Source organism: Frankliniella occidentalis, unplaced genomic scaffold, assembly GCF_000697945.3.
Source record: "Frankliniella occidentalis isolate FOCC.00 unplaced genomic scaffold, Focc_3.1 Scaffold157, whole genome shotgun sequence".
In the NCBI taxonomy this organism is placed as follows: Eukaryota; Metazoa; Arthropoda; class Insecta; order Thysanoptera; family Thripidae; genus Frankliniella; species Frankliniella occidentalis.
In genome coordinates, this window is record NW_026267283.1 from 514,031 (window position 1) to 523,643 (window position 9,613).

At 54.9% G+C, this 9,613-nt stretch overlaps 1 protein-coding gene across 4 annotated transcripts in view; it reads left to right on the top strand.

Moving 5' to 3' along the window:
• Positions 1-9,613, top strand: part of LOC113203346 (collagen alpha-1(I) chain-like) — a 148,085-nt gene that overhangs the window by 108,620 nt on the left and 29,852 nt on the right. For all 4 annotated transcript variants that reach the window (XM_052271296.1, XM_052271297.1, XM_052271294.1 and 1 more), the window contains one exon: positions 5,455-5,664. In XM_052271296.1, coding sequence (XP_052127256.1) covers positions 5,455-5,664 — 210 coding nt within the window. The remainder of the gene's footprint in view (positions 1-5,454; positions 5,665-9,613) is intronic.

The window sequence follows — 9,613 nt, forward strand, 5'->3', positions numbered from 1 at the left end:
CTCTTTCTCTGCCCCTGTCTCCCTCTCGCTCGCTCGGTATCTCACCCCATATTCCCGATTTAGATGATGCCACGCCCCGATGTCGCACCCCTTTATGTGTTACTACCCCTTTTTTTCTCACGCTAATATCCCTTTTTCGCGGCCAAACTCAATAACATGCTCCGTACCGTCCGCGCCCCCGTGCCATTTGGCTGTTTATGCCACCCTTAATTACATGTGGAAGGGGTGGCGGTGAGATGGGGGTTGTGAGGGAAGGGTGGGAGAGATGGGGGTGGTGCGAGGGGAGGGGTGACGCAAAGAGAAGGAGGGGGTGGGGGAGTCGGACGCGCGTCCATCTATCCATCCATCTTCATTTTTTTTGCCCGCATGTTTTGTTTTGCCGCTCGTGATTGAGGCCGTCGTTATCACGTCGTATAACCGGGCGGCCATTGTCAACTCGTTACGCGCGCCAGCCCCGCCCCGCCCGGCCCCGCCACACCCCGTCACGCCCCACCACGCTGGCCGCGACGCGCGCCCTCCAAAGGGTTTTGTGTGTTTGTGTGAATCTCCACCATGATTACCGATGCTGGTCAGCCAGGTACTCTAAAAAAATGGAGATTTTTTAACTACTTCTGTAGTCTTTGTGTTTGCCCAAACGTATATCTACAATATAAAAAATTTGTGTTAAAAAAACTGTTACACCAAAATGACAAATAATTTTCCTTACTTTACCCCCAAAATTATTGCAACCCTGCCACCCTGACTTGTCCAACAGATTGTGTCGCGCGTGCGCCCACTGACCGTGCAGCCGGAACATGATCTCACCCTTCCTCTCACCCCTTCCATATACTATTTTTTTCCCCGCCTCCACAAACACACCGGCTTGCTGACCCATCTATCAAGTCCCTTTTTCGCGCTCCCCTACGCGATCACAAAACGGCCCGCGGCCGTGTCGCGCCCGTCATATATTGTCGGACATTTAACACATTCCTAAGTAACAGCGAGCGCAGCAGCCAGCGGTCAGAGAGTAACCATCAATCTCAACAAAAACCACCCATAGGTCATCAGGACTTGGACCGCGGCCCCAGCCTCCCACCCACAGGGCCGCTCGGGGCGCCCGCTCTGCTTCAATAAAGCAGTTTCCTCGATTTTGGCGAATAATATAACAGCATTATGAAACCAGGACGAGATGAAATGTTTGTATGCCGCCGTTTCGCTGTACTCTCCCTGCCTCCAGCGATGAAAAGATTTGAGCTAAACTGCCCTTGCGCGGAGAGGGAGAAAGGGCGAGGGTGGGGCCGAGGAAATGGACCGCTTTGGAACGCACTGCTCCATGAAAGACCACCGCGAGATTTACTCCTGATTTTTCTCTACCGCTCACTTTCTCTCTCCCTCTCCCACTCTTTCCCTCTCTCCTTCCGCCGCCCTGGCCGGGAGGTGTTGGACAGGCCCATCTATACCCTGTCCGCCTCGGCGCGACACACTGTGTACTACGGCCCGTCCCGCCCGCCATCGTCCAAGGCTGCGGCGATGGCGTCCGATTTCCTCAAATTGGACGACTCGCCCCGCGCATCCAGAGCAATATCGCCTCGCGCGCCTCGATATCTCGAAATCGAAACGTATCCGATAATCTCATAGCTGTTTGTTGTCTTTCCCAGAGAGAGAGAGAGAGAGAGAGAGAGAGAGAGAGAGAGGGGGAGATGGGGGTGAAGAATTCTTCTCTCTCTTTCTACACGCCTCCCCCTCGCTAGCTCTCTTCTTCTCTCCCGCTCTATGTGTGTCTTCGGATCGTATGCCTCGCACAGCAGCTCCTTGTTCCAGATCCGATCATGGTTATGGCCGCTGGCGGCGGGGCGCAGCGACACTGTACACCCCCTTCACCATCTCTTAGCAGCCTAGCAGCGCTCTCTCTCTCTCTCTCTCTCTCTCTCTCTCTCTCTCTCTCTCTCTCTCTCTCTCTCTCTCGCACACACATACACAATGATTGCACGGTGGTCCGGCGAGCGGGCGCCGACGACGGAGTTGGCAAGAAAGTAGACGTGCGTAGTGTGTTTAGGGGCGGCAACAGCAGTATTGATTAGACGGCCCCTCCTCCTCACACACACTGACCCCCTGCTAGCGCCCCCCCCCCCCTTTGCCTCGTGAGAAGCACGACCCGACTTCAACACAAGCAGGCGTCGGCGGCGCGGGCGGGCGGTGCGTCTTGAAAATATTTTGGGGCCGCTATTATGCAGATGACCACGACGCGCACCTCACCTTCGTGTGGGGGGCTACTGAGGGAGCAGGAGTGAGAGAGAGGGGGGGGGGGATTAATAAAATTAAAACGACGCACCGCGTACCTGAGCCTGCATGAAGCCTTTTTTTAAATTATTTAATGCCCCTCCTTATTTGCAACAGACCGGCCCCGCCCGCGGCGCACACCGGCGGCGCGCGTCAAATAAAATTAGCCCCCCGAAAAATGAAGCATCTTGTGTGAATATTATCGCGTCGAAATGCACCCGTGGCGCCGGAAGTACTTGGGACAGGTGTTTTAGTGTGAGTGTGTGTGTGTGAGCGGGAGAGAGAGAGAGAGAGAGAGAGAGAGAGAGAGAGAGAGAGAGAGAGGCTCTGCCCACGGTGGCGGGTCATTGTCGCTAATAAAGCAAATAAAGATTGCATCACCAACGTCATCGCACTGTTACGAGCCTCATTAGCATTACCGAAAATAATAATGACGATAATAATTGGCCCGCCTTGGCGGGACGGACAAAGCGGATTAGCATGCAAACGGCTTCATCGCGCAGCGCCCCGCGCCGAATCCGGGTGTGCGAATCCAGCTGGCCTGTGTGTGTGTGCGCGCACAGGTCTTAACCACTGCGAAATAAGAATATTCTTATTGCTTTATATTCTCGCAGTGAATTGCGCGCAACTGTATCAGCAGTTCATGATATGCTTCCCACAAAAATAAAAAAATTAAAATGACATTAGTCCAAATTGACTGTACTCCGCGCCGCACCCGACTGCCGATACGCACACTTTGAGCTCCCGCCCACTCAGCTCTGCATTATAACCCCTTTTGGTGGCCACCCAGCGGGAGCTAATAAAGCTATAAAACCATTGCAGTGTCGTTATCTTCCCCTCCGGCAGGTACATGTTTAATTACGCGTACTCTACATGTAGCACACGCAGCGCCTGCTGACCCGACCCGACACTGTTGTAAAATATTTAAAATGTTCTCGGAGGAGGAGGGTTTAGTGGCGTCTTAATTTACTATTCATCCGCCGAGGAAGGAGGAGTAGGGAAGTCCTGCTGACCCGCAGTAGTGCCGTAGCGCGCGTGTGTGTGTGACCGCAACACTCACACAGGCCCACACTCTTGCTTTCGGCTCTTCCTCTTGGCCCGCTGCAGCGCGCCGAGCGTGCTCGCGAGCTCGCGTGTGATTCTATCTCATCGCTATTATGCGTGCATATAAATCTTTTTGGGGTGGCCGAAAAATATTTTCGGTAGGACGTCAGGGAAGACACATTAGGCATGCGCGATGCATATGCATGCATGCCGGGCGCACGGTGTTTGTATTCCCATTTTCAACGCCCGCTGCTGTCGGTGCAGCCGCAGCATGCAAGGGTGGAAGGTGTCTGTCGAGCCGACCGCGACCACACGCTCTGTGCGCTCGACGGAGAAAGGATGCGCGACTTCGACCAGAGTGAACCCTGTGTTTAGACACGATCCCGTTAGGGTCGGTTATACCAGAACCAGACCAATTTCACAATATTACCAGCGCGATAAACCAGGTATGCAACCGCTAACCACTTCTCGTAAGTTTGCAACTGAAACTTGGATACCTGCAAGTTTACAACTCCATAGTTGTGTTCACCAGCGAGTGATCAACTCTGCATGTGTGTAACTTGAAAGTGTACAACTCCTCTCTACAGAGTTGAACACTTATTGCAAGTATTAAACTTGCAATTGCACACTCTTACAAGTGTTTGCTGGTTGATCACACTTACAAGGAGACTTAGGTAAGTGTAAATTCCCGATTCGGTTCAAACTCGGTATATTTGCTTCTTATCCCTATAGATGACTATTGCGCGTCAAAATTTGTGCTGAAGTTCATATGTCAAAAGTCCCTATAGGGGCCTATACGGGCCTATAATTCCCAAAAAATAAAAATTTCATGTTAACATTTTTTTAAAGTGATATTCCGACTCAGAATGTGCGGTTTTGGGGGGGTAGTTCCTCTTCCATTTTTCGATTTGAGAACGCCTTCCATGAGTTTATGTCGAATTTCTAAACTTTTTCTTTAAAACGCTCCTATAAAGTACCCCGGGATGTGAACTTCAGCACAAAATTCGACCGGCGTTCGTCATCTACATGGTCAAGAAGCAAATATACCGAGTTTGAACCGAATCGGGAATTTACACTTACCTAAGTCTCCTTGTTAGGTTGTATCCGGTGACATACAAACCTACAACCTAAAGGAGGTCCCTGATTGGCCAATTCCCCCCCTGAGTCATTTGTTTTGGGCGAATTGGCCAATCAGGGATCTCGGTTAGATTGTAGGTCGCTAGATACACGCTTGGTTGATCAGTGTAATAGTGAGAGTCCAAGAGGAAAAATCTTGAAAGTGAAGCAGAGAAAGAGTTGGGGAGTGCGAAGGGGAGTGGGGTAACGGACGTCGGCAACCCGTGTGTGGCCGCGGCGACGCGGAGGTGCCTAAAGAGCGGAAACGCCGCGTCTGGCAGCAGTCGGACTGAGATGTAAATATTTGAGGGAAACGATGATGAGATCTGCGGGTAATGACGAGTATGCTGATCATCACTTAATTTGCCTCCGGCCAGCCGAGCCGCTCGCACCAGCCGGCCTGCTTTTTTGATGGAACTGTGCCGGCCTCGTCCGGAGAGTTCATTTTTCATGACCCCCATGCGGACGCGCGGAGACGGGCGAGTCTCCACGGTGAAACGGCACTATAAAAATATGTGGAATGCTCTCACGGCGGGTCTCACATACAATGTTTTTATTTTTTATTTTTCCGGGTTTGGCTGGTTTACTTAGCTTTGTCCTAAAAATCTTACAAAATAGAAAGCAGGCAAACCTGACCCAACACCCAATGCAAGAGTGGAGGTACTAGTTCTTTCTGGCGAAGTCTGCTGTTGCTGGTTCTGCCGCCGCCATCTGATGGCCAGTCTCCTTTCGTTTCAGTAATGAGACGGGCCTTTGCATACTCATTTGGGGCCGTTGTGGCCCACCGGATGTCGATCTCTCGACCCGCCACGGCACCGAGCTATCGCTCTTGGTCTTGACGCGCTGCCGTTGCGTTTGCAGCGCTTCAGAGAGGTGACTTGCATGCCTACACTGGCACTTCCCTTGCCTATAGACTAGCCGGTTACTTGGAGTTCCCAGTGGGTGTAGGATTCGTTTCTATTAGTCCAAAAATACAAATTATTAGCTATATTCCGAAGAGGCATATTTTCTTATTTTCGTCTATTCTGCTTCCAGGTCCCCTGTGGCGACGTCGCGGTTCGATCCAGGACGGCGGCGGTGGCGGCAACAGCAACAACAGCGGAGGGGAGCTTGGCGGTGGCGCCCAGGACGCGTCGCCCGTCTCGGACCAGGACTCCGGCGTCAGGCGGCGCCAGGAGGACCAGGATGACGACAAGGACACCGAGGACCTGGCCCCGCCCTCGTGGCACACGCCCACCGAGACAGGTGACTATACACGCCCATGCCCGCCGTCATGTCGCTCCTCGTCGGAACCGTCGGACCATTTTTCACAAACGCCGCGTTGCGCGAAGGCGGGTGCGATCATTTATAATCCCCGAGGTTTGACCGTTCGCGCGCCAAAAGAAGATGAAGAAGAAGGGGGAAAAAATGGTCCTAAGAGCGTGCGCCCCATCCAGAAGAGGGGGCAGAATGTAGCGAAAAAAAAGGAGAGGGGAAAAAATTGCGGGCTGGGTATACACGCGCGAGGGTGGAAATGGGCGAGGGTTGGACGAGAGAGGGTCGGACACCGGCTGGACAGGGAAAGTGGGCTGGAATATGGACTCGCACGATGATGCATCAAGTCGTGATGGCCTTCCCTGGTGGCGCACAAAAAGAAAGAGGGGGAAGGGACGTAGTCGCGATGTCCACAAGATACACCACAAAAATGTTAGTTTATCTTTCGTTTCCAAGAAAGTACGTTATGCGCTTATCGAAGACACCTTTTTTTTTTTTCGGGAGCACGCTTTTGACGTGTGTGGTAAACTGAAAATAACCAGCTTCTCTATTTCTGCTCGCGGTGGCCTCTCTATGACGGTGACGTTCATAGGCACGACGCCTTTGTGGACGCGTCGCGCGCGAGCGGGACGAGACGGGAGAAGGAAAAAAAATAGAGGTAGCAGCTGATTGTGCAATGAGCGTGAGCAGTCTGCGACCTTCTGCTCCGCTTGTGAGTGTGACGCTGTGTGTGTGACCTTTCGCAGTGTGACACGGCGACGCCGTAAGTAGGTCACACCGCGTCGTATGGCCGAGGAATGATGTGAGGAATCGGTAGTTACAAGGGTAAGAAAGGTGAGAGACAGCCGGCAGGCGAAAGAGTAGGTAACCGACGAGGTCTGTAGTAGTGAATTATTTCGGCCGTGCTGGTGGGGGAAAGGGAAGCCCCACGGGTGGCGGCGGCGGCGGCGGTCGGGCACATGAGCCGTCTTGGTGGCGGTGGTGACCCCAAAAAAAGGGTGGTGGCGATGCAGGGTGGGGGCGACGAACAGAGATTGGTAGTTTTACACTCTGTTGACTACACTCAAAACACACACTGGGGAGGGAGAGGCCCGCGAGCGGCGCCCGGCCCGCGCCAAAGCTGGAGGAGGGGGAAGGGGAGGGCAGGTCCGAGGAAGGGGTGACGGCTCAGCATGGCGGCCACGCTTCGTTACCATATGCCTGCCCGCTAGGTTTTTTTCTAGCTCCTGTTTTCCCTCCCCCCATTTCTGACGAATGTCGCATGACACAGAGTCCCGGCCCCGCGTCAACAGTTTGGTCACTCATTAATCCCTTTGCAACCCCTTTTTTATTCATCATTCATTTTTCATACATCGGCACGGGGGCTGTCGTAATATGTCGAATTGGTCTCGCCTAATGGGGTGCTTTTTATCCGCCTCGACATCATTAGAAGCATCTCTTTTTTCGACGAACGAAGCGACATAGTAGGAGCGGGAAATGAGATGCGTGTTCGGATCGAAACTGTTTCAAGTCTAGAGTGTCGCAATTTGCGACAGACACAAAACCCCCTTAGGCGACTCGGGGACAGGACTGTATTCCTAAGTCGCAAATCTCTCTAGGGGGGCGCGAAATCTGGCACTTGTTTTGACAAGCGACGCGCCTCGCTGGGAGGCTGCGAGAAGAGGGTTGAGAGTGGCTTAACACGGTCTGGGAATTCCCCAAGCGGAGTTCCTGACTCACTTTTTTTTAAGGAGACGAAGAAGAAGTGTGCGCGACGAAAGTCAGTTGCTTGCTTTATACTGCGTTCTGAATCCATTTATTTTCGTCGACCCCATCTTTTTAAGAAGGGGGCGGGGCGCGGACGCGCCCTAGAAACGCGAATCTCTTTTTGGGCGCCATCATTAATTTCCTGTTTAACAGAGGCGGGCGATTTGAATGGACTCCCGCTCCGCTCCTCGCGGGCAGCAGGCCGAGGAGCTGCAGCAGAGGCCCCCGGGCCAATCGCGCGGCGCCTCAATCAATCAATCAATCAGCCAATAGACCAATTCATCAATCAATCTGTGAAAAAGCTGCCGCCAGTCCTGCACCCCTTGAACACCGTCTGGATTAGCCCGCGCTGTCGGGCGCGCACCCCTCGGTCGGTGCAGACTCCACAACGGCCACCCACAGGACGCAGCCGCACCGCGCGAACCTTGTCTCGTACACTTCTTGTACACGTTCAAAAAGTGACCAAGATTACCAGAAGACTACCGAAAGTTATTAGTTCCCTGGCATATTAGTCGACTATTGATTTTTGTTTAAATGCAAGATAAACATATTCTACCATGCCCGAGACCATGCCTGTGCAGGTTTAGCAGCTCGGATCGGAAGCTGAGGTGCTGCACGGGTTCTCACGCCGCCCGCACCAAAGGCGCCCCACTTTGTACTTATGCACCTCCTGGAGAGACTCGCTGAGGGGCGGCGCGATGTGCTGCTAAACCCTTTTGCCGTCCTCCTCCTCCCGTCCCGCCCCGGCCGCGGCAAAGTGATTTCTCCCCCTGCTGCACAGTAGTAGCAGTAGTAGCTCTTTCAACCCTTCTCTCTCCTCTCCTCCTCCGTCTTGGGCGTCGTCTTGTCCCCGACGCCCTGCCCCTTTATAAATGATGGAGTGAGAAACAAGCGGCCTGTACATAAAACAGGCCGTGAATCAGTGCAGAGGCGGCGGCCGCGTCGGCGCGGGACATGATGTAATGGGGCGGGGTGAGGGAGGCGGGGCGGGGCACGGCAGTGCGGGCGGGGTGCCGGGCTTTATCCGGTGATCACTGCTGCCCAACCCTTCTGGCCCGCGGCCTGCCCTGGCCTCCCCCTCTCCCTCCCCAGCTGTGGCCGGTCGCCTTTTGCGATTGTGACAAGACGACGAGGTCCGGCTGCTGCTGCCGCTGCTGCTGCGGGCCCGCCTGCAGGGCGCGCGCATATTGCTTCAGAGTCATATGTGTATTTGCCTGCAGCCGCCTGCTGCAGCCCTGTCGGACACGCGATAGTGACCGAGAAGGGTCTCAACATGTCGTCGGATCAGCCGCCCCCGCGCGGCCGAGTGGCCTGGCCAGGACGGGACGGGGGAGGTTTTTTTCCCTTTTTTTCCCCCCCCTCGCCTTTATCTGAATGTCGCACACTTCGCCTGTGCTGCTCGCTCCCGCCCCGCGAGGCACACGGCGATTGGAATTTAATGGGTAATATTTCCGCGGCTTTGATGATCGGTTCCGCTCCGGTTTCGTTATCACCCTGGCGAGGCTGCGCCCCGCTCCCCTCCGCCGCCCGGCGGCCCCTCTAGGTTTGCCTATCTGAAGGTATCGACGTTGTTCGCCTGCCCCACCCCCGCCCCGCGCCGCGCCGCCCCCGTTTCACGGGCTTGCCGGATGTGTTTCTTTTTGTTTTCTTTTTTTCTCCGATGGAATCCGCCGCCGCCGCGGGGCGGGGGCCGCGCGCGCTGTGCGGGCCCCGGGCCGGGCCGGGCGCAGGGCGCAGCAAACACACACGAGGCGGTGCGAACTCGCGAGGAACGGGCCGGACGAGGCCATCCCACCCACCCAGAGAGGCAGGCCGGCGTTATTGGTGTATTCGCCGCGAAGTTCCGGCTCCGGCTCCAGCCCCCCCCCTCCCCTCCGGAACTGTTCAGTTCAGGCCGACGTACCAATGTGTGCGAAGTGTACGGCTCCGCTTGGTACCACCGCGAACAAGGAGGTTGAGGGAAGAGTATAGTAAGGGGAAAGGGGCGAACTTGGGGGGAGGCTGCCGTGAATTAGTGATGAACGCGAGGCTGGCAGCCTGCCGTACTAACTGCGGGCGGGAATGTGTCGGCCGTGCTGTGCAACACCACGGGGGATGCCGACGGGCAGGCCGACCACAACAAGGGCGTCACTGAACGGCCCTGCACGTCAGCCGAGACCGGTAGCGTTCAGTTGTTGGTCGCCGCCGTGCTGCC